The sequence below is a fragment of the Sitophilus oryzae genome, unplaced genomic scaffold, assembly GCF_002938485.1.
Source record: "Sitophilus oryzae breed Bouriz unplaced genomic scaffold, Soryzae_2.0 scaffold_1009_pilon_pilon, whole genome shotgun sequence".
Taxonomy (NCBI): Eukaryota; Metazoa; Arthropoda; class Insecta; order Coleoptera; family Curculionidae; genus Sitophilus; species Sitophilus oryzae.
This window is the reverse complement of record NW_022145626.1, coordinates 1,218,948-1,245,294: the sequence shown is the minus strand read 5'-3', so window position 1 is coordinate 1,245,294 and position 26,347 is coordinate 1,218,948. Positions and strand designations below refer to the sequence as shown.

General features: G+C 33.4%; 1 protein-coding gene across 1 annotated transcript in view; it reads right to left on the bottom strand.

Annotated features, from left to right (window-relative positions):
• The window catches only part of LOC115874130 (zinc finger protein 606-like), a 40,788-nt gene extending 15,748 nt beyond the window's left edge, over positions 1-25,040 (bottom strand). Inside the window, exon 1 of the mRNA XM_030889227.1 lies at positions 24,779-25,040. Within this exon, the coding sequence (XP_030745087.1) occupies positions 24,779-25,040 (262 nt within the window). The remainder of the gene's footprint in view (positions 1-24,778) is intronic.
• Between the last annotated feature and the right edge of the window lie 1,307 nt (positions 25,041-26,347).

The following is a 26,347-nucleotide window of genomic DNA, read 5'->3' as shown; positions in this document are numbered from 1 at the left end:
TATTACCGTGGTTACGGCACTAAAAGGAATGCAATATTGCCGCTTCATATAATACATGACCTATATTTCTGATTATTCATACGAGAAAATGCCGCCAACAAGTAAAAAATTGCTGAAAGAGGGTGAAAATTCAGAAAAGGTGGGAACAAAATACCCTGTATGGTAAAGTGCAGAGATACCAGTTAAGTCATTATGATTGATTTATCTATTTCAATACAAAAACATACCCCTTTAAGCGTTTTTAAGTTTAACTAGAAATAAAGAGAACTAAATCTTATACAACTTACTCTGTACTTAATACCTGTAATAACGAATCGCGAAGGAACGAATAGCATATAGGGTGAATCTTAAATAAGTGCAAATATTTTCGGGGTTGGTAGATCTCGTTAAAAAAAACATATTTTTTCTTTGCCGTTTTTTAAATAAATCCAAGATAGCCCAGTTATTTTACTTTGTTTATTTATAAAAAAAATATATATTTTTTATTTTTTTGCTTAAATTTTGGAGACCTATTGATTTTTTTCTGCTTCTTCTTCCTAGTTTAGTATACTACCTGAGTGGTCATATTATCAAGATATTATCTTTTTTTAAAAATGTTCCAAAAGAATTAAAAAAGGTCCAAAAACATTTTCGAAATATACAAAATTAAAAAAAAAAACGAAAAAAAAACGATATAAACCCATAGAATTGTTTCTGGGACAGTAATATACCACCCCTATCTATGTTTGCACTTACTTAAATTTCCCCTTTGTACAATAGAGATTTGTTTGACAGTGGTGGAATTATGAAAAATAAATCTTCTTGAACTGATGTTTTCTTTAATATTCAAAAAATAATTTACACAACAACATTTTGATCACAATTATGTGTTATTGACCGTTATCTAGTGTAAACCACACTAAATCTTAAAACTACTGGACCTATATTCACTGAAGTTCAGCGAAGAAACAAATTTTTGGTGTGTGGTTAGAAGTGGTTGCCATGTTATAAAAATTTCCATAACTGGATTGCTGATTGAAAGTGTCATTATTGTTAGATATAAAAATGAATTCCTTAAATTTTCCATTTATGTTTCTTGTGGTCAATCCGGGCTTTCGACAACTTTTTGTTGTGCTTCTTGAACCAGATATGGCCTACAATATTTGAGTCTATTGTTTCACCTCTCTAGGTATGTTTTATTTGATAGAAGTCTTATATTCACAAAACAATGTAGTAGCTGCAATCTAGTAGCTGCAATCTTTCTGTTGTCCCGATGTTTCCGTCTTGTTTTTGTAAAGACTATTCCTTAACTTATTTCTAGACTTAAAAAAATATTTGTGATGCTACAGACACAGACACAGAGGGCATCTTCCTTATTCTAACGTATCAATGAGTGTGATTTAATTTTTTTACAATTTTATAATATTGTCAAGGGACTGCTCAGACTAACCATTCTGAAGCAAATCCATTTTAATGTTATTTAGTTCAACATCAGAATACGAATGTATGCTTAAAACAGCCGAAATTAACAAGCTGGTGCATGGCTTTTGAAAGGTGGTATGTGTATGAAAGCGTATGTGCGTATGAACGAGGAAGAAGAGAAGTACAGAAAAGAAGAAATACATAAAACCCTTAAGAGAAAAAAATAGAATATTTCGTACGTTATACAAAGTCCTAAATACTCCATATATACAAAGTCCTAATTACTCCAGAATATTATGGACGGAAAAATCCAAGAAGGACGTAGTCGGGGCAGAAGACCAACATCCTGGCTGAAGAACCTCAAAGAATGGTATGGAATAACATCAAATGGATTATTTAGGGCAGTCGCAAATAAAATAAAAATGGCTATGCTGATAGCCAACCTCCGTTAGGAGACGGTACTTGAAGAAGAAGAATTTCAGCATTAAGAAACTCGGGTTCAAAGCGTTCTCGCTATTCCTATTTTAGTTACTTGAGAATGGATCTAAATAATGTCTTAATAAAATGAAAAAATATCTTAGTATAATGGTCCTACTATGAACTTAAACTGTTTGGTATATGGTATATTCTTGATACCAATTAAATTTTTTGTTACGTAAGCTAGAGCGCGATTTTTAAATTCATTGTTACCAACCATGGACGTATTGGGCGCCGGGCTGACTAACTGGAATTTAAATTTCCCGCTTCGTTTTGATACTTTAGTTTTGTGTTGCGAATTTTTGGTTTAAATAAATAGTGTTGTGATACATTAAATAAATAGTGTTGTGTAAGCTTAAAAACGTTTACTAGCAGACCTTGCAGTGGAACATTGTTCTTTCTAGAACCTCTTTTAGTGCGAAGTGTACAAGATAGGCGCTTAATATCGGTTAATATCACTTAATAGCCGTAAAAAACTTATGGCAACTTTATTAGAATATTTTGAACGAGAAAGCTGTAGTAATGACCCTTTATGTCCCTTAAGTGCAGTTAAGAAGGTGAGTTTTTTTGATGGTATAATAAATGTTTATATATTTATAATTAATTTATTTTTGTTTCATAAAATATTTTGATTAAGAGAAAATATGTAAAAGTGGGCAATGTTGTGCCGGTCAAGCTTAATCACGTGACTAAAAGTTTATTTGATATGAACTATACTATTTTCTTTACATTGTTTTACATCATGCGGTTTTCTCATCTATAGTGGCGTTAGGAAACTAAAAAAATACTGTTTTTTTTTTGCAATTATAAGATTTAGAAAACCTCAAATCCTGTATACTCTGTGTAGAAAAATTGTCTGTTTCAGATTAACTCCAGATTTAAGATGGAAAAAAAATATGTCATATATTTAACTAAACGTCTCTTTCCTTTTTTAGAATCTCTGTGACCTTTGAAGGAATCTAATAAAGGCAGATCAATTCCAGGATATTACAAAAACCATTCGTCACTAGATAAAATTCACCGGGTTACCCTTGTATCTATTATTGTATGTATTTTATTTTGGAAGACATTCAATACAGTTGTATTTACCTACTTATCACCTAAAGATTAATTCCGAAATAAAGTTATTTTACTAATAAATTTGATATTTATTTCATTTAAATTGTTAGTACTGATCCTATTCGATTAAAATTGATAAAAGCTTTAAACAAAGTGACATATTAATAAATAATTAAGCATTGCACTTCAAAATATAAAGAGAAAGGCTTGAAATAAAAGGAATATATTTGAAAAACAAAAGGAAAACACTAATAAACAAATACATATTTATTTAAATCAAATAAGCAGCATTTTTATTTTAAATCTGATATACCACCACTAACAATGACAATAATCGTGTATGTTTTATATGTACGAGTATATGCATAAAATCAACAGATGTCGTATTAAATCAATTATGACCATTAAAAATATGTTTGATTTTATTCGATTGATTAGCATTTTTTTTGGTTTTACAACGTTTTTTCTCTCAGTGTTGTTGCTACAGATATTTTAATATAATTTTTTCATAAGACTAAATATAAAATTTGAATATATGACTTTTTGAAAAGGTTAAAGAAAGTCATTATCAAGTATTTAAAGAACAGATTACAAAATTACTTAAAGAAGCAAACGAGCTTAAGGTAATATGCGTAAAAACACGGTTAATTGACTCAATGTTAAAACCTCAAGAAAGACAAATCATTTCCTAAGTCATTCTTTAACCCGCACATCCTGTCCCAGCATTGTTCTGTCCAAGTTTCCTCATCATTTTTTGTTACTGTAATATCCTTTAACTAATAAAAACACATTTAAATCTCGAGCTGTAAGCAATAAAACTGTAAATTGCATATTTTCACTCTATTTTTCTTCTGTTTTTCCGTACAACCGCTAATGTATTACTCCGTATTATAGTATCGTATAATACCTGGGTATGTATAATAATTATAAGGTAACAAATTAGATTGCGGGTTTACCACTGTATAATATAATTAAAATAAAGCTCTAACGGTGCTGCTACTCAGCTTGCGGTTTATTTAAATCAACCCAAGTTATGTTTATGACCGAGAGAAAAAGTATTTATGTAAATTATTTGTGTGTTGTCGTAGCTGTGGCTTGATGTATGCTTGGTATTTTCTGCGATAATTTAAAAGAAATGTATTTACTAAAGGTTTGTGTCATATAAATGTGTATTATCTGAACTATACAGGGTGTCAAAAAATAGTGTATCTAACTTTGATGGGTGACACTACAGATAAAAATAAAACAAAAAGTTCCTATGATTATATGCCCTAAAGTGCTTCCCAAACCAAACCGGCTCACGAAAGGTTAAATATAATTAAATATTAAAAATAATATACAGGGTGGTCCGAACTGTATTCCGGAAACTTCGACAGTATATTTTGCAGATAAAAATAAGTAAGAAAGTTCGTATAAATGTCCTAAAATGTTTAGTTTCAGAGATACAAGGTGTAGAAATTTTATTTTTAATTCGATTTTTTCGAAATAATTTCTGAAGTAACGTCAGTATTTGAATGAAAATTGGCGACCGGGAGTTTTTTGACATGAGAAATTTGATTTTTATGTGAATATGACTCCTACTGGTACTAGTAAGTAATATAACTTTTCGTCCGTCCCTGTATAAAACTACCGAGTAAAAAATGTACATTTACGACATTTTTGACGTAAAAAATGTCATTTGATAAAAATCGCTACAAGTAATGAATCTCGAGATATTGTCATTGACATAAATTAAACATGTGGACTAAATGGTTATTAGACCGAAATCAAAAATTTGAAATTTTTTTGTGCCAAATGTTCAAGAGAAACTGTTTTATCATCATATTTTCGAAAAAAAAATTGATTAATTTAAAAAAATAAAAAGTTTCCCAAATTATTTCAGTCAAATAACTATCTCTACTCGACATGTTTATTTTTGTCAATAATGATATGTATTGCCTATTTCCATTCTAAATATTATCTTGAGAACGGTTGCTCATAGCGATTTTTACCAAGAGACTCGGTATATTTTTACTTTATTCGATAGAAAATGACCCTCTGAATAGAATGACATATCACATTCATATGTCAACTTTTGACATTTTCGCTTAAAAACGAATCGCATTTTAAATTTCAATCTAGAGTGCCACGACTGTGTTAAAAACACAAATTTTTAATCAAGGAGCCTTGGAAAAATAGTTTTGATCGTCTAATGTTTTTAGTGTCTTGTCTTGGCCGGTTAAAATATGCCCAAATCATATTTTTAATCATATCTCATTTTTTTTCAAATGGAATAAAGGTGGCTGGCTCATTAGCATATTTGGAAGAAGCATTTTTGTCGCTATGAACCGCATATTACAATGTTAAATAAACCATATGCGAAAATGTCAAAAGTTGACATATGATATGTCATATTCTATGGAATAAAGTAAAAAAATCCCGAAGGTGTCATTTAAAAGAGTACCAAATATTAGGACAAACGGTTTACCAATGTTCTTAAAAATAAACAAAATATTATATTATTTTTATTTAACATTTCGAGGGCTATAACTTTTTCAGGTGGCATTTTAAGGGATATGTTTATAAGAACTTTTTGTTTTATTTTTAACTGTAGGATTACCCACCGAAGTTAGATACACCATTTTTTGACACCCTGTATAATAAATATCGGTAGAGCATAAAATATACAGGGTGTTTCAAAACAAATGCGAAAAACTTCATGGTGTGATTCCTTGTTCAAAATAAAGGGTAGTTTGCTTCATAAACGTTGGGTCAAAAGTCAACCATTAGGGAGATATCGCGGTACAAAGATGGCGGAAAAATAATGTTTTTATTTTTTATCTTGAAAACGAATAGAGATAGACTAATGAAATTTTATGGAAGCATTACTGTTATGAAAACACACTTTCTGGTAATTTTCTTCTCACTTTTTGGAAATGAGTGGAAGGGTTGAAATAAATTACTCCCTATCATTCTTGTTAACGAAATTTAAAGAAAAATCTTATCAAATAAATGCAAAAAAAAATAATTTTGATGGTTTAGTTTGTTTTTTTTATCTCTTGTGTTTTTTTTATAAAAACTGACCCATTTGAAATTAAAAAAATAAAATGTAAAACATTACATGTCAGGACAAAAAACATTTTTAGATAAAAAGAATCTGAGTGGGCTGCTGTGAAACAGGTTTTATTTCGTAATAATATCGTTACATTTTCTTCTGAACGATAACCTCTTAAAAATTATTTACCAAGACAATTTTTAATTCTGTATTTTAATTTATGAAAGTACAAAATAATATCGGTAAAAAAATAAAAATGTTTTTTGTCCTGACATGTAATGCTTTACATTTTATTTTTTAATTTCAAATCGGCGAGTTTTATAAAAAAAACACAAGAGATAAAAAAGTTTCTAAACAAACTAAACTATCCGAATTATTTTTTTTGCATGTGTTTGATAAAATTTTTCTTTAAATTTCGTTAACAAGTATGATAGGGGTAGTCTATTTCAACCCCTTCCACTCATTTTAAAAAAGTGAGAAAATTACCAGAAAGTGTGGTTTCATAACAGTAATGCTTCCATAAAATTTCATTAGTCTATCTCTTTTCGTTTTCAAGATAAAAAATAAAAACATTATTTTTCCGCCATCTTTGTATCGCGATATCTCCCTAATGGTTGACTTTTGACTGGTAGTGGGAACTATCGAATGAATACTATCGAAACATTCGATAGTTGCAATTCATTCAGAATAAAAATATCGAATAGATGCGTCATCTGCCTTGAAATATATTAATTCGGCAGCAAAAACCATTCGTTTATAAAATTCATTCATTTGTAAAATTCATTTATTCGTCAGGATCGATTATAATAAAATATAAACTGGATTTTAGTTGTCGCCCGGCGACGTAGGTTTCTTTTCAGAAACCCGACAGCGATCGGCGGTCGGTGGCAATGGTATGAAAAAGCCAGCATCTTTGATTTTGAGTCAGATAAAGATAAAGGACACATTGTTTTTTATTGAGGTGCTAGTATTTACACAGAAAATACATTATGAACGGCGCTGTTGCCGTATATTCGTATTAGTTGGTATTAGCAAAGAATATTATTCTTTGGTATTATAGTTAGTTAGGGATAGTATGACCTGTGGTATGACTATATATTTTGCATTTTTTTATTAATATTCTGTTGTTACACTGCAATAATACTTTTTAATTTGGTAATTTTCTAAGCATGCAGTGTTAGCACCTACCCTATATAATTCATAAAATTCGCTTAACGCGCCAACAGTAGTCAAGATCTGCGCAGGTCCAAGGATGAATGCTGTCTTGAGGCGTCAAGACTTCACTTCATCGCGCGCCCTGCTTGATAACGGATCTCTATTTTATTGATGAATTAGTTTATTAATAATGTATATCTATAAAGAGACCACACTGTCTCTAAAATCAGAAGTGGGATGTACCCGTTTACGCCATAAAAAGTGCCCTTTGATTGGTTTGTGGTTTGTTGTGCTATATTTTGGTGATAAAATTAGTTTTTATGGTGAAAGAATGGTATTATTTTCAAATTGTTTTATTGGGGGATAGGTCAAGTGTAAGAAAATGTAGGTATTTAGATTATGGGTAAGTTTGAAATGAGATTTTATAGGAAAGATTAAAAGAAGTGCCGATTTATACGAAGGGCGAAGTCTTTTAGATAATTAACGTTAGGGATGTACGATCTGAATGCGAAGTGCTTTTCGTGGGTTTTGATTTTACTGAGAGACACACAACAGTTTCAATAAAAATTATTTATTTGTCACTGTTCCCACATTATTATTTTTCACCTCGACCAGCCTTGAAACATTAAACATTGCTCGAAAAACTTGGCGCCATGCTTGGCGCGTGCGTCGTCGTCTTCGAAGCGAGTCGTTAAGCTCCTCCTACTTCCTTTCCGTTTTTGCCCGTCAAGGCAAGGCGCCAAATTTAAATTATAAGTAGGGAGGGGCATATTTAGTGCTATATCGATATACGATAACAGATCTGAATCGATTTTAATCAAAGATCGATCTTTTTGCAAAGAGAAATCGATCGATTTTTGTCAAATTGTCTTTTAATATAATCGACTTTTTATTTCAAAATCGTAGATCGATTTTATACAGTTTTACATGTTTATTTTTGTTAGAATAAGAAACATTTTAGTTTTGCTTGAATAATTGTTTACTAGTAAAACTGCATCTAGCAATGAATAGAATTAAGTGTAAGTTTGCCATGTTTGTTTATGGTTTATGTCAGGTGTAAGATTATTGTCGGTGATTCCCATATTTTTATATTTTGGCCTTTTTATTTTATATCGTATAATTCGTATATTTATAATACTTTAGCCTCTGAATCAGTTTAAATTTTAAATGTGTTAATAAACGGTTTTACGATTTTTATGTATCTAATAATTTTTTATATGATGATATTATCGTATTTTTATTACACTAGACAGTAGATAAACTAGTAAATTCAGAGTCGAATGTCGATATTTGGTAGGATCGATCTTTTGTTGCCGATTTTTCTGGATTGATCTTGTGTCCGATGTGGAATCGATTAAAAATGTCGATTTATTTTATTTCTGGGACATCCCTAATTTACGCGCCTTTGCTGATTCAAAATATTTTATATTTCGATTACTCCTAATGTAAACAAACTGATGATAAAAAAAAAGGTATCTGAACCGACAGACAGGATATCTACAGGGCGCGAGGTATGAAGTTCCTGGTTTTCAACCAGACACTTGTTCTTGTGATTTGTAATAATTTAGGTATTATTAATAATATAAATTGTAAAATTAATTTAATAATTAATATTGCAATCAATTTTGTTATGTTGAAGAATTTATATTTAATGATTAATGGTAACCTATTTATAATACATATTATTAATTTTCCTTGTTGAAACTTTTGGATAGTGGTGATGTAATCGAAATATCAATTGCAATAAATAGGTCCGGCAAAAGAACAAAGAAAAATATTTTAAGTTGATAGTTATTTTATGTCTACTTTGGTCAGCTTTGGTTGTTTATTGAATTTGTAGATTTGGTAAAAATTTCGGAAAATGTTATTTTTACATTATACACGATCAATTATTTTAGATAAGCATATTTCTTCAATTAAAATGAGTTCTGTACATAATGAGATACTGTGATGTCATTTAAAAATTGGTTAAGAAAAAAAAAACAAAAAACAAAACTCTGGATCTTGTAACTTAATGTGCAGTGAACGGTTAAATGTTCAGCAACTACTTAAAAAAATGGATAAATAAACAAGGGAATTAAATAAAAATATAGTTTTTATACTCGTTAGGTATAATATATTATTTGTCCGAAGTAAATTCAGTGTGAATCCTGATTATCCTGTAAAATAAAGGTGTTTATGCTTTGATAAAAATATAATGGTCTAGTATATTAATTATATTATTATAATTTAAACCAAACCAAACCATGTTACCAGAATTATTTTATTAATTTACATTTTTTTCATTCGACCTATTTTGGTGCACCCTGTATAATGAAAATCATTTTGGTGGCAAATCCAGAGCGTTCAGTCTGAGCCTTATCGGTTTGTTAATGTAAACAAGCCTTTTGTGCCACCTAGCATTTTCTTTTCGTCTCGAGAATTGTTTTGTTTTTCCGACTGAAAGCTGAGACATTCGGTATTTGGGAGTTTGTAATGGTTGTGTAAGACCGATGAAATTGTACCACAGATAGTACATTGAATCGTGCATCGAGGAATGTATTTTGTACGCGGGTGCTTGTGTTAAAGCTGTGAAGGGGTGACATTTTTTGTACCCATTGGTAAGAGCAGCGAAGGGACACATTTTTTTGCTTTTATCGACAATGCGGTGAAGGAGAGTTTTCAGGGAGCATCTGGTTTCTCTCAATTACTCCAGATCTCATATAATACATTATCAAAAATTTTCGATTTCATGTGCACCAACACTAACATAATCATAATCAAGGCATTGTAGATGAAATTCAGATTGCTGCAAGAGGCGAAAATTGGGTTTAAAATTGAACTTTTGTCAAGATTTAGCCAGACTCCACGCATTAGATTGAAGTTACTGTTTTGTTGAGTGGTGAGTAACGTGTAGGGTGAAAAGACATAGTTTGGTGTCTACCTTAACATTTTTAGCCTGATTAATAGGTATGTTATTGTTGTTAACCTGTTGTAATATTTACAAGCTAAGGTTAATTTAAAATGGTGTACACTGGTGTGGCAAATCGAACGTTAAAATAAAAATGAAGGTGTTTTTCAGCGCAAGTGTCTTTTTTTAAGTTCTTTTCCTGTAATTACTTTTGTAGAGTTATATAGATTTGTATACTTACATAGATCAGGACGCAAGTGTACATTTTGTCAGAATGGGCGAGCGAGTTGGATAAAATACAACTTGTCATAAACTCCAATGTTGACACAACTACCCAAAGATCACCCATGCAATTGTTGTTCGAAGGTATGGTATCCGCAAGACTGATCCGATTTGCTTGACATAGAGAGCGACTGCGAGGATGAGATGGCGTGTTAGCGTCCATTTTATCACCTGCCTGCAGCTCTTATTTAATGGGTGAGCCTTTTAATAATGTTTTGCTAACATTTGTTTTTTTTTATTTTGTTTTTTATTTGGAAATGTCGCAGAGCAGCGGCGGACATTGTCCATTGATTGTTTTGTTTTGTTTGGAAATGTCGCAGGCAGCGGCCGGACATTGTCCATTGATTGTTTTGTTTTGTTTGGAAATGTCGCAGGCAGCGGCCGACATTGTCCATTAAGTTGTTTTGTTTTTATTTGGAAATGTCGCAGGCAGCGGCCGGACATTGTCCATTGATTGTTTTGTTTTATTTGGAAATGTCGGCAGGCAGCGGCCGGACATTGTCCATTGATTGTTTTGTTTTGTTTGGAAATGTCGCAGGCAGCGGCCGGACATTGTCCATTGGTTGTTTTGTTTTATTTGGAAATGTCGCAGGCAGCGGCCGGACATTGTCCATTGATTGTTTTGTTTTGTTTGGAAATGTCGCAGGCAGCGGCCGGACATTGTCCATTGATTGTTTTGTTTTGTTTGGAAATGTCGCAGGCAGCGGCCGGACATTGTCCATTGATTGTTTTGTTTTATTTGGAAATGTCGCAGGCAGCGGCCGGACATTGTCCATTGATTGTTTTGTTTTGTTTGGAAATGTCGCAGGCAGCGGCCGGACATTGTCCATTGGTTGTTTTGTTTTATTTGGAAATGTCGCGAGCAGCGGCCGGACATTGTCCATTGATTGTTTTGCTTTTTGTTTGGAAATGTCGCAGGCAGCGGCCGGACATTGTCCATTGATTGTTTTGTTTTGTTTGGAAATGTCGCAGGCAGCGGCCGGACATTGTCCATTGGTTGTTTTGTTTTATTTGGAAATGTCGCAGGCAGCGGCCGGACATTGTCCATTGATTGTTTTGTTTTGTTTGGAAATGTCGCAGGCAGCGGCCGGACATTGTCCATTGGTTGTTTTGTTTTATTTGGAAATGTCGCAGGCAGCGGCCGGACATTGTCCATTGATTGTTTTGTTTTGTTTGGAAATGTCGCAGGCAGCGGCCGGACATTGTCCATTGATTGTTTTGTTTTGTTTGGAAATGTCGCAGGCAGCGGCCGGACATTGTCCATTGATTGTTTTGTTTTATTTGAAATGTCGCAGGCAGCGGCCGGACGTGTCCATTGATTGTTTTGTTTTGTTTGGAAATGTCGCAGGCAGCGGCCGGACATTGTCCATTGGTTGTTTTTGTTTTATTTGGAAATGTCGCAGGCAGCGGCCGGACATTGTCATTGATTGTTTTGTTTTTGTTTGGAAATGTCGCAGGCAGCGGCCGGACATTGTCCATTGATTGTTTTGTTTTGTTTGGAAATGTCGCAGGCAGCGGCCGGACATTGTCCATTGGTTGTTTTGTTTTATTTGGAAATGTCGCAGGCAGCGGCCGGACATTGTCCATTGGTTGTTTTGTTTGTTTATTTGGAAATGTCGCAGGCAGCGGCCGGACATTGTCCATTGATTGTTTTGTTTTATTTGGAAATGTCGCAGGCAGCGGCCGGACATTGTCCATTGATTGTTTTGTTTTGTTTGGAAATGTCGCAGGCAGCGGCCGGACATTGTCCATTGGTTGTTTTGTTTTATTTGAAATGTCGCAGGCAGCGGCCGGACATTGTCCATTGATTGTTTTGTTTTTATTTGGAAATGTCGCAGGCAGCGGCCGGACATTGTCCATTGATTGTTTTGTTTTGTTTGGAAATGTCGCAGGCAGCGGCCGGACATTGTCCATTGGTTGTTTTGTTTTGTTGTTTGGAAATGTCGCAGGCAGCGGCCGGACATTGTCCATTGATTGTTTTTGTTTTGTTTGGAAATGTCGCAGGCAGCGGCCGGACATTGTCCATTGGTTGTTTTGTTTGTTTTGGAAATGTCGCAGGCAGCGGCGGACATTGTCCATTGATTGTTTTTTGTTTTGTTTGGAAATGTCGCAGGCAGCGGCCGGACATTGTCCATTGATTGTTTTGTTTTGTTTGGAAATGTCGCAGGCAGCGGCCGGACATTGTCCATTGATTGTTTTGTTTTGTTTGGAAATGTCGCAGGCAGCGGCCGGACATTGTCCATTGTTTGTTTTGTTTTGTTTGGAAATGTCGCAGGCAGCGGCCGGACATTGTCCATTGTTTGTTTTGTTTTGTTGGAAATGTCGCAGGCAGCGGCCGGACATTGTCCATTGATTGTTTTGTTTTGTTTGGAAATGTCGCAGGCAGCGGCCGGACATTGTCCATTGTTTGTTTTGTTTTGTTTGGAAATGTCGCAGGCAGCGGCCGGACATTGTCCATTGATTGTTTTGTTTTGTTTGGAAATGTCGCAGGCAGCGGCCGGACATTGTCCATTGTTTGTTTTGTTTTTGTTTGGAAATGTCGCAGGCAGCGGCCGGACATTGTCCATTGATTGTTTTTTGTTTGTTTGGAAATGTCGCAGGCAGCAGCCGGACATTGTCCATTGTTTGTTTTGTTTTGTTTGGAAATGTCGCAGGCAGCGGCCGGACATTGTCCATTGGTTGTTTTTTTATTTGGAAATGTCGCAGGCAGCGGCCGGACATTGTCCATTGATTGTTTTGTTTTGTTTGGAAATGTCGCAGGCAGCGGCCGGACATTGTCCATTGGTTGTTTTTGTTTTGTTTGGAAATGTCGCAGGCAGCGGCCGGACATTGTCCATTGATTGTTTTGTTTTGTTTGGAAATGTCGCAGGCAGCGGCCGGACATTGTCCATTGATTGTTTTTGTTTTGTTTGGAAATGTCGCAGGCAGCGGCCGGACATTGTCCATTGATTGTTTTGTTTTGTTTGGAAATGTCGCAGGCAGCGGCCGGACATTGCCCATTGGTTGTTTTGTTTTATTTGGAAATGTCGCAGGCAGCGGCCTTTTGTTTGGAAATGTCGCAGGCAGCGGCCGGACATTGTCCATTGATTGTTTTGTTTTATTTGGAAATGTCGCAGGCAGCGGCCGGACATTGTCCATTGATTGTTTTGTTTTGTTTGGAAATGTCGCAGGCAGCGGCCGGACGTGTCCATTGGTTGTTTTGTTTTATTTGGAAATGTCTCCCAGGCAGCGGCCGGACATTGTCCATTGATTGTTTTGTTTTTGTTTGGAAATGTCGCAGGCAGCGGCCGGACATTGTCCATTGATTGTTTTGTTTTGTTTGGAAATGTCGCAGGCAGCGGCCGGACATTGTCCATTGGTTGTTTTGTTTTATTTGGAAATGTCGCAGGCAGCGGCCGGACATTGTCCATTGGTTGTTTTGTTTTATTTGGAAATGTCGCAGGCAGCGGCCGGACATTGTCCATTGATTGTTTTGTTTTATTTGGAAATGTCGCAGGCAGCGGCCGGACATTGTCCATTGATTGTTTTGTTTTGTTTGGAAATGTCGCAGGCAGCGGCCGGACATTGTCCATTGGTTGTTTTGTTTTATTTGGAAATGTCGCAGGCAGCGGCCGGACATTGTCCATTGATTGTTTTGTTTTATTTGGAAATGTCGCAGGCAGCGGCCGGACATTGTCCATTGATTGTTTTTGTTTTTGTTTGGAAATGTCGCAGGCAGCGGCCGGACATTGTCCATTGGTTGTTTGTTTTATTTGGAAATGTCGCAGGCAGCGGCCGGACATTGTCCATTGATTGTTTTGTTTTGTTTGGAAATGTCGCAGGCAGCGGCCGGACATTGTCCATTGGTTGTTTTGTTTTATTTGGAAATGTCGCAGGCAGCTGGCCGGACATTGTCCATTGATTGTTTTGTTTTGTTTGGAAATGTCGCAGGCAGCGGCCGGACATTGTCCATTGATTGTTTTGTTTTTTGTTTGAAATGTCGCAGGCAGCGGCCGGACATTGTCCATTGATTGTTTTGTTTTGTTTGGAAATGTCGCAGGCAGCGGCCGGACATTGTCCATTGTTTGTTTTGTTTTGTTGGAAATGTCGCAGGCAGCGGCCGGACATTGTCCATTGTTTGTTTTGTTTTGTTGGAAATGTCGCAGGCAGCGGCCGGACATTGTCCATTGATTGTTTTGTTTTGTTTGGAAATGTCGCAGGCAGCGGCCGGACATTGTCCATTGTTTGTTTTGTTTTGTTTGGAAATGTCGCAGGCAGCGGCCGGACATTGTCCATTGTTTGTTTTGTTTTGTTTGGAAATGTCGCAGGCAGCGGCCGGACATTGTCCATTGTTTGTGTTGTTTTATTTGGAAATGTTGGCGGGCAGCCGCCGGACATTGTCCATTGTTTGTTATTCTATTTTACAGAATCTTCCATAGAGTATGGAGTATGAAGCTATCAATGAAAAGCGTCGAGATGTGGCATCGCATATGTGGATTTTATATTTGGATCATATAACCTTCGCATTAACCACTGTTTGTATGCTTATAATGTTAATATGTATATATTAAATATTATTATTGTATAAGTGTATTGACTTATCAATTACCTGAACAATCAATCATTTGAATTTGTGTTGAGCCGAGAACGTCTCAAATGCAGAATGGCCGTGTTAGCACCTACCCTATATAATTCATAAAATTCGCTTAACGCGCCAACAGTAGTCAAGATCTGCGCAGGTCCAAGGATGAATGCTGTCTTGAGGCGTCAAGACTTCACTTCATCGCGCGCCCTGCTTGATAACGGATCTCTATTTTATTGATGAATTAGTTTATTAATAATGTATATCTATAAAGAGACCACACTGTCTCTAAAATGCAGTGTAATAGAGGAAAAATATAAATAAAAAATTAGAAATCAAAATTATATATGTTTATTACTTTTTATTACTTTGTATTAGTATTTAAAAATAATATTTGGTTTTACTGGCATTTACTTTAGAAAATAAATGAAATATTTCTTCGCAAAAATCTACATGTAAGAGAATTAGCATAAACAAAATACAAATAGCGTTAACTTTTTTTTTAAATTGGCACGTGTAAAACTTTAATCAATCAATTTAATTTTCTCATCCCAAAATTTGAGTTCGATAACCATTTACTTATAACCACATTACCACATTACTTAAATATGATTATTAAGTTCAACTAATTCATATTACTAAAACATCTAAAATACAAATACATATGTATTTTTAAAATTAATATAAGTTCACCTCATCTCTCTTAAAAATTGTTTACTTCTCAAAATTTCCCATTAAAAAATAGACCATATACCGTATAAAATTAAATAATTGAAAGATCGGAAAGAAATGACACAAATTTTCGGAAAAATTTTGACCACCTGCACACGTACACAATCGTCAATTTAAAAAAAACACTATTACTTTAGTATTTTAAATATTTTAATAAACGCAAAAATAGCACAGTATTTAGAAGGCAAGTTATAAAAATTTGGAAAAACTAATAATGCACTGATGCAGACAAAAATCAAACGAATACTAAATTTCATTTATCTAAAGCATTCGATAGTCGTGGCTTAACGATAACCATTTAGTCGCACGGCGAGGGTGTCACATATGCTTTAGTATACAAATGAATGAATGATTTTATTCGAATGAAACCATTCGATAGTTGAAATCATTCATTCAGTAACCATTCGATAGTCTAATTCATTCGATAGTTCCCATCGCTACTTTTGACCCAACGTTTATGAAGCAAACTACCCTTTATTTTGAACAAGGAATCACCCCCTGAAGTTTTTCGTATTTGTTTTGAAACACCCTGTATAATTTAGCTTTGTGGTCAAAATTATAATAAATAAGTATCCTATTTAGTATCTGACAAAAACTCTTACACAATTCGTATTCACGAAAGTAACTTAAAGTAGCAGCAAGTTTTATTGCCTATTGATGAACTCTTACACGGTTCTCTCTAATAAATAATTCATCCAAATAGACTTACAAGGATGCCAACTGACCTATTGTAAAAAATGCAGTTACTTTATGTGACACCGTAAACCTATCTATACTTCTCCTTCCTTGAATAGTAAAATACGCTGTTCTTTTTCTCGCTTTTTTGCACAAATCTCGAATATATTCACGTACCGTTTTATGACAAAGTAGTTTTAATTACATATTGTTCTTATATTGTAGACATAGAAGATAAAAGGTTTTTTTTTGTTTTTACTCTTGGCTTTAGGTCGTTGGGGTTGCAAAGATGTTTCTAGATTTTGTTCATTATTTTAATTTATGACGACGTTTCGGCAGTATATGTCTTTTTCAAGCCTCTTTAAGTACATAAAAACAATCAGTTAAAATCAATTAGATAAAATGTCAAACTAAAAGGTCTTACCTTGAACGTAGATTCCTACAGAGTTAAAATTTGTTAAAGTATCCCAATTAAATTAGTAACAAAGGTAATCGAAGAAAAATGGGACGAAATTAAGCAATACACTGATATCCCGATGAACGAATTTATTGAAGCTACTGAACTTACACTTAATTCAACTTACTTTATGTATAAAGACCAAATTTATAAGCAGATTGAGGGTTGTGCAATGGGGGCGTCAATTTCTAGTGTTGCAGCGCAAATGGTTATGGAACACTTGGAGAGTAAGGTTCTATCTGATATCGATTTTGAAATACCCTTTTTTTATCGGTATGTTGATGACTGTCTAACAGCTATACAAAAAAAGAAAAAATTAGGTATATAGAGAAAAATTTAATGCCTATAATAAACATATTCAATTTACGTCAGAAATAGAGAACGATAAAAAAATTAACTTCTTAGATATTACTTTACATCATACCAATCAAACCAAAAACAGGAATGGTATACAAAGAAAACTTGGTCCTCAAGATATCTCAATTTTTATCTAACCATCCAGCTAACCAAAAAAAGATCGGTGATAATTGGCTTGGCGGACAGATCAATTCGTCTATCCGACCCAGAATATAGAGATGCTGCAATAAAAAAAAGCAAAAAATGCATTAAAAGAAAATAACCATCCACAAAAACTAATAAACAAAATATTCAAAGATAGACTCCAAAAATTCTTAAACACAAAAAACAATCAAAATCAAATAGAAAATAGAAAGATTAAAAAAGATACACGATATATTGCGCTCTCCTTCGTAAATGGGTTGCCTCAACAATTACAAGGGTTACTCAAAAAGTATAATATAACGATTTGTCATAAAGCACATAACTTGTTAGCTAATAATTTCTCTAAACTAAAATCTGTAACACCGTTAAACAAACGAAGCAATGTTATATATGAAATTCCATGTTCGAACTGCGCCCAAGTTTACATAGGACAAACTTCTCAATGGTTAGAAAATAGACTGAAAGGGCACAAGTATGATAAAAAAAAATGTAACCGCCCTCACAAATCATGTGTCAACAGAAAATCATACATTCGATTTTAATAAAACTAAAATTTTAAAAACAGAAAATCACCAAAAAAAGAGAGAATTTTATGAAATGGTGGAGATACAAAAAATACAAAACGCGGTAAATGATAAAAAGACCTAAAAAATCTAAGCAAAATATATCTGTCGATCCTCTAACGCACTAAAAACAGTAGACATCGGGTATTGAAATGATAAATGTGTTTTATACAGAGCGATCTGCTAGGAAATACATACGTGCTCTATACTAAAGTGTGATGTCCAAAAACAATTAAAATAATAGTTAATATGTGTTATTGTGTTTGTCCAGTTTTAACAAATTTTAACTCTGTAGGAATCTACGTTCAAGGTAAGACCTTTTAGTTTGACATTTTATCTTATTGATTTTAACTGACTGTTTTTATGTACTTAAAGAGTCTTGAAAAAGACATATATTGTCGAAACGTCGTCATAAAATAAAATAATGAACAAAATCTAGAAACACCTTTGCAACCCCAACGACCTAAAGCCAAGAGTAAAAACAAAAAATATATAGTATACAAGTCAAAGAAACGAAACAAAAAAAAAGATAAAAGGTTTTGAGATGAAATGAAAATTCCTTTCTTTAAAAAAAATATTGGAAATCAAAAGTTAGCCAACACTCATGGGTTAAAGAATATCAAGTAAAATCTATAAAAAATTGGACTTTTTAATGAAAATAATATGAAATTATTAAGTAATCAGTCACGAGAAAATTAACAAAACACAAGCAAACAAAAACTCGCTATAACTCAAGAAAGGGGAACACGAAATAGATCTGTAAGGCCGCGGTGATTAAGCCCCCTGCTAAATAGTCTACATTCTACAAGCAAAGAAAAAAGTATAGATAACTTAAAATTCACATCAAACAACATAAATCACCTTAACTAAATTTGTGAAAAAAAAAACTTAAAATAATTAATTAAAAACGCAAATATCTATTAAAACATAATACAAAAAACTAATACAACGAACAACATTATACTAAATAATAAAATGACATATTTGAACTTCAATAATTGCTAATAAACATTTTAGGAACTTCAAAAGAGAAAAGAAGCAAGAATAAGATATAGCATCACTGCATATTTTGAAGAGTTTTATTTCGACGGTTAGAAAGTATCAAAGGACTTTTGACTTATTTTGAAATTAGTTTCACAACAGCTTCACTCTATCTGTAAATAATATCAACATATATTGGCATTCAAATGTATCGTATAATCGAAAAAACGGCCGGCATCAAGATGAATTTGGAAGTGACGATCAATACTATTCACTACTATATAGAAAAACTCAAAATTTAAGTGAGTATGCAGTCAATAATCACCACATAGGCTAATAAAACTACTTTTTCAAATTTGTCAAGTTTTCGAGAATTTTCTTCCCATCATCAGGACAGTTTCTAAAATCTATAAATAAAAAAGGCATTAACATTTTAAAATTATATAACAGAAAAAAACAACTTACGACTGAGTCAATTAGCAAAAAAACATCCTCTGCACAAAAAGGCCTTAAAAACTAGCATCGTATGACATTGGAATACAAGGACATTTCCTTTATAAAATATTAAAATACATCCCAATCCCCTGGATGAAGATTCCTCTCCAATATAGCTCTATGTATTCCTCCGATCCATATTACTTTTGGCCTTCCTTTTTTTCTCCTTTATGATGGTATCCATTTCAATACTTTCTTCGGTATTCGGTCCTCACTCATTCTTTCTACATGCCCATACCATACCAGCTGTCTTCTCTCTATTTCATCTATTATGGTTTGCTGGACATACATACTTTCCCTTATCTTTTTATTCGGACCCTTGCCATTTTTGATATTCCCGAAGATCTTCGCCAGAAGTCCATCTCGAGTGCTAATAGTCTTTGTTCCATTCTATTAGTGAGCTGCCATGTTTCACATCTATATAAAACTAGATATACTTTTTAAGATGGAATTATAAATAGTATGTTTTCTCTCATATGAGATGTGTTTGGACCATAATACTGAGTTTAGGCACCCGATGACTTTTTTACCTTTCAGTATTCTTGAATGGTGGTGTTGTTAAGTACCTGTACTTAACAGCACCACCATTGATCTCGTAAAATGTGTAAAATTCTTAGGGCTTGTTGCAGACAATTCTCTGAAATGGGACATGCATATCGACGCTTTGTCCAAAAAATTAAGCTCTGCCTGTTTTGCATTAAGATCTGTTTCTAAGTAGCTTAACTTGTCAGTGGCTAGAACTGTTTATTATGCACTTTTTGAGTCGCACCTCAGTTATGCCCTTCCATTCTGGGATACGTGTTGTGCGACTCAATTTGACCGCATTTTCAAGCTCCAAAAGAAAGCTTGAAAAAAATAAAAATATTAACTCTTCCTTTGTTGCCTTCCGTTTGCCTAATACGTAAGCATGTATCAGCTTCTCAAGAAAGGCCATCTCACCCTTGTCCACTCAGGAACGCGGAGCAAGATCTTTATCTACCTACCCCACGCTCAGAGTTAGTTAAAAGTTCAATATTATACAACTCGAAAAAAATGCACCTGCCATTTGAAAAAAAAACAAACCAAATCCATAACATCATTTTCTTCATTTCGCAAAGCATTGAAATCTTATTTACTAGACAAGGCTTTCTACGCCGTAAATGACTTATCTTTTGATAATCGAATTTGATCTTATAAACACTGGTCTAATGTTTGCTATTGCTATATTTACCAATGACATCAAAATAAATTTATTTAGAAGTCATTGATATTTACTAAAAACTATTTTTGAATATTATTTATATTTTTTTTTATTTTTAGTCTTTGACATTGTAAACATTTATAAATGTTTATTTTAAACAATAAGACTGACAATGTTATTTGTATAATGTTTTGTATTCTCTTTTGTTTGTTTGTTTGTTTACTTTGTTTAGTTTACCTTTGTCTACAAATCATGACAATGACATTGTAAACATTTATAAATGTTTATTTTAAACAATAAGACTGACAATGTTATTTGTATAATGTTTTGTATTCTCTTTGTTTGTTTGTTTGTTTGTTTACTTTGTTTGTTTAGTTTACCTTCGTCTACAAATTGTAAATTTTTTTGACAATAAAGACATTTATTTAATAATTTATTTATTTGAAAGTTTCGGCTGCTTGGCCTATACATACATAAGTACTTAGTCTTTGACGTACTTACCAACAACCACCAATTTTCATACTCGTTTAAAAGTCTTGTTGTCATATATTGTAGATCTAGTCTTCCTTATCTTGAGCCACTATCACTTGATCATCTGCAAAATGAAGGTTATATAGAATTGTTTGTTCGTTACGTGGTATTCCCATTCCTCTGCAGGATCTTCTCCATTTTTCTAGAGCTTCATTCAGATAGATCTTAAGTATTAATTATTCTTGATGTTGCTTCATTATATTGCTGTTTAACTGCTTCTATCGCTGTTGTTTATAGAGGATTTTTCGAAAATTTTCCAGAGCTTTTGCATCGGAACGGTGTCATACGCTTTTGTGAGGTCAACAAAGAGCAGATGTACATTTCTATCGGTTGCTACTTTTTTTCATTTATATATACCAGAGTGAATATATGGTCCATACACGATCGTCCCGTACGGAACCCTGTCTGTTCTTCTATCTCATACGGCGCATACTCCCTTTCAATTATATTTCGCAGTATCTTTCCATATAGTCTACTCTATAATTGGAGCATTCATCTCTTTTTTCCTTTTTGTGGATTGGTGTTATCCACGCTCCTTTCCAAGCTAGTGGTATTGGCTCACCGTTTATATATCTTGTCATTAGTTCTTTCAGGTGCACCATTTACTAATGACATCATATTTTATAAAATGACGATTTCGAAGCCAACTTTGTCTCCAATGTTTTGGATTGTATGGCTTTTTACGAATACAATCGGCAATAATATTAGATTTATATTATATCGGAAATATTATTTTTCTCTGTAGATATACAATACAGGGCGAGTCTAAATATTTTCAGGGCTGTTAGAAAAAATATATAAAAGAAATATATTTGCTCTTCGCCGTTTTTTCAAATAAGTCCAAAATAAACAAGTTATTCAATTTTTAAACTTAAAAAAAATATTAATGTCAGAAAAATGAAAGTCACAAAATTATTTCTGTATGTTCATGAGTTTTGGTGCCGTAATCATAGGGTAACGCCGTAATCATGATAATATCAGAGATTAAGAAATTATACCGTGGGAAAATTTACGGTGAACAGGCGGTTCTAAAAAGTTTTCTAAAATATACAGGAAAATTAAAAAAAAAATACTAATTTCAACATCTTTTTTTGCGAAAGAAAATCTCAAAAACGTGTTCTTGGGATCGAAATATACCATCCCTTAAAATATTTATAATTATTTAAGGCTCACCTTGTATATCTAAAATAGATAATATTAAAAAATCTCATGCTCTACTTGCACAGCTTTTTCCACTAATTTACTAATTGATCACAAGAGTAAAAATGTTGTTAAAATAATTTTCTAAAACATCTTGTATTGTTTCAAAGCAACACCATCAAACAACATAACGTTTTCTAAAAATCTCACTCTGAACAATTAACAAATTACACGCCTTATATAACTGGATGTAAAATTAATTTGCTCTCATTCTATTCTTAATTTTTTAATTATTTCCTATAATTAATAAAAACTGTATGGTTTTGTTCGCTGCTGTAATGATAAAGTGCTATTACACCGGGTTATTTAAGATGGATTGATCTATCTAGCATTACGTAATGATGTATTAAATTTGATTTGCTTGAAAATGCCGCAATTAATCACAGCGTGTAAGTTGTATGAAATGATTAATTAATAGAAACGGTTGATTTATTTCAATAATCTTGGTGATATTAGATTTAAAAATTATTCTGCTAGCTACTAGAATATCTCATATATAATTTACTTTTTCTTTTAATTTTTAAAAAATTTAGAACATGTAGCTGTTGTAAGTAGAGAAAATATAATATGCGGTATTACGATTATCATCATCATTACCACTCTCATCTTATTCAACCATTACCAATTATAGTGTAGCATACTTTGTTTATTGTTGGCTATGCGTTATTAAACCAGTTATAATTGTTGGCTATGCGTTATTAAACCCTGCTAACTTCCTAATATCGTGGTTCCACCTCAAGTTTGGTCTTCCTCTAGGTCTCTTAACCCTCCGGAGGTCGCGCGTGGACTCACAGTCCGCAGGTACGATAAATCGAAAATCTGGAAACATCAGATGCTGCGCCGCTTAGTATCTCCCTGTCTCTGCATATTTTATGAGAAGTGTACGTTTGCGCATCGTTTAGGGTAGTTAGTATCTTTTTATACTCATATGCGGAGTGTCAGCCCGCGCGACCGTTGGTGATACTATTTTTACATCAATAATTTTATAATGTCGAACAAGGTTAAGTTATTTTACTGATTTGTTTGACTTGAAAATGAGGAAATTGTGATAAAAAAGTGAATAATTGACTTAACGACTTAACAGCTCATGCAAGACTGTTTGAACGAAGATAACGAATTAACTACTGAACATGACGATGAAAAGGAAGAACGATAAGTGGATATTATCGAAAGACAAGGACCCAAAACAAATTCTGATACTGAAAAATATATTTCAGATTCTGAAGCACTGAACACAGTATTACCAGATGAAAATACGCTACTGAATTGTGGTGCGCCGGAAAGTGAAGGCGGGAAAACAGACTAACTCGTTATTCTTTGTACAGTCACACAATTTTGTATGTTTTGAGCACACACAAATATTCTGTAATCACTGTTATACGTACTGGTTTTTTCATTATTATTAATTATTTTTAGATTTGAATAATATTAAATATTAATAAATTTTATTAATTTGTTTTTTGCGTGTTTCATGTTTTTTCATGTTATATGTATATTTTATGTTTATGTTTGGTATTTGTAATAAAGCAAGTCAATAAATAAATGTTATTTTGATTATCATATTCTTTTATGTCTTTACACCAACTCTTAAAACCTCTTGAATTTAGCATTAAAACTAGAATTTAGCATGCCTAACCTAACCTCCGAAAGGTTGCTTCCACGTGGGTGCTAATCTAATACATCCTGCCCATTGCCATTTGACGGATTTGTCTCTGTGGATGACATCTATTATCTGGGTCTTTTGGGGTATCCACTCTATTCTTTTACAGTCTCTCTTGGTTACTCCCAGCCTATTTCGTTCCACTGAGTGTTGTGCGATCTGCAGTTTCCTTATGATGTCCGTTTTAAGTGTCCAGATTTCGCATGCATAGGTGATGACTAGTAGTACACATTGGTCGAATGCTTTCTTCTTTAAGTGTTATTTGAATTGAAGAGTTGCATTACATCCAAAATACATTAATATACTTCTTCTTCAAGTGTCATATTCTTAGTGAACGTTGACGACTGCCATGGTAAAAATATCTCTGTATCGCTCTCGATCTTGCGCTACATGGAGTAATTCATCCGCTCTCACGCCTGTCCATTGCCGCAAGTTCCTCAACCACGAAAACCTTTTGCTCCCAATCCACTTCTTTCCTTCGATTTTTCCGTTAAGGATTAGTCGTAGAAATTCATATCGAGGTCCTCTAGTTATATGGTCAAGGTATTCAAGTTTCCGTCGCTTGATAATATTCAGAAGTAGTCTATCGTGCCGTAAAAGAATTTCTTTATTTCTGATTCGGGTGGTCCAAGATATTAAATGCGAAATCAGCCTAATATCTTTGTCATCTAGCTGGATGTTCTGCAGACTTGATATTAGCTTATTGTGCTGGAGACGATCGAAGACTTTTTCAAAATCAATAAAGCATAGGTATACCGGTCTTCTTACTTCCCAGCACCTCTGCAGAAACGTTTCCATGATAAATAGTGCTTCCCTGGTTCCCATGCATCGTCTGAAACCATATTGCTCTGAACTCAGAGCTTCTTCGCACTTGTTGCTAATTCTTTTTTAGAGAATGTGTAGAAGTAGTTTGAGCACATGACTCATTAGACTGATAAGTCTACAGTCTGAACATTCTTTAGCATTTGTTGTTTTAGGCAAAGGAATGAAGACAGATTTTAGCCAGTCTGCTGGAATATGACCAGTATCGTATACCTGATTAAACAACACACTAAGTTCATTTATATTTTCATTGTTTAACAATTTTAGCCATTCATTATATATTTGATCTGGTCCACTTGCTTTATTGTTTTTGGTTTGATGTATGGCTTTTTCCACTTCAGATTTTAAAACTGATGGGCCTGTTTCTGTCTTTAAGTCTGACATGTCTTCTCTACTATCTTAAAATAGGTCTTTGATGTATTGATACTAAAATGTACGTAATACTAATATGTAAAATATACTAAAAATGAATAAATATGCAATAATGAAAAGGGATTAGTTATAAAGTTATGTCTTTTATATTCATTGAAATTACTGTTTCATGAAAAGAACAAAAAAATGTAGTTTTGATCAGTGGGAACATAATAAGTATGCTTCAAAAAGTTTCAAGTCATTCTTATAATCTCATTTTAATTTTAAATTGCGTTTCGATCCTTAGTTCCTGATAAGTCATATGTTGTAACTGAAACTGTTCGTCAGCACTGATTCTTCGGTTCGTTGAATATTCACCTTGTTTTGAATGGAGATCTCAAAATGATAGGACTGAATGATTCTCGTTTTCTTCTGTTCGTCTGTTGTTAAGAAAGCAACTTCATTATTATTGGTTAATATCTGAATGAATAAAGCTATAAACTAAACAAAAAATATGTTATAAGGCAGATGGTAAGTACTGAAACTTTTTTTTTTCATAATACAAAAAAACACAGTTTTACTTAAAAATACAGATCTAATCATCTGATAATGATATGCATGATAATGCTAAGATGGTTAGCGAGACGCCCATACAGTGTTAGAAATAACGTGTTTTGGTGCATTGTGATGAATGATGAACTAGTGTTTTATTTTGCTGTTGTTTGGATTTAAATTTGAATCGGATCAAGGGCTAAAAAAGTGAAGCAAATCAAAACAAACAACGAAAAAGGTAACAAAGTTCATGTTATTTTTTTCCAGTTTTTCAAAGGGATTACCCTATATTTTATGTCATAAATTAACGTGGTATTTATCCAAATTTACATATTTCGGCCTATTTCTACATCCAAAATCGATGATATATATTTTGCTTTTCAGTTTAATAATGATTATTAAACTTATTCTAAGTGCAACTAGGCTGTTATTATAATTTTATTTCATAATGAGTGAAAATCAACAAAAACAAATTTCATGTTAAACAGAAAATATTGAAAACAATTTTAATTATTTCTCACAACTAATAGTCTGGATTGCCTCCTCGAGCCTCAATGCAAGCTGTGAGACGACGTCGACGTGTCATGCTCTCAATTAAGTTGTCCAGAAGATGTTGAGAAATGGCTTCCCATGTTTCTCTCGCAGCAATTTTCAATTCATTTAAGGTACGGGAGGGGGTTCATTCCTTTTGGCAATATGGCGTTTTAGCATGTCCCAAGCATGCTCGATCACATTCATATCTGGAGACATCGGTGACCACCACAGTTTTCTTATACCCTCTTCGTCAC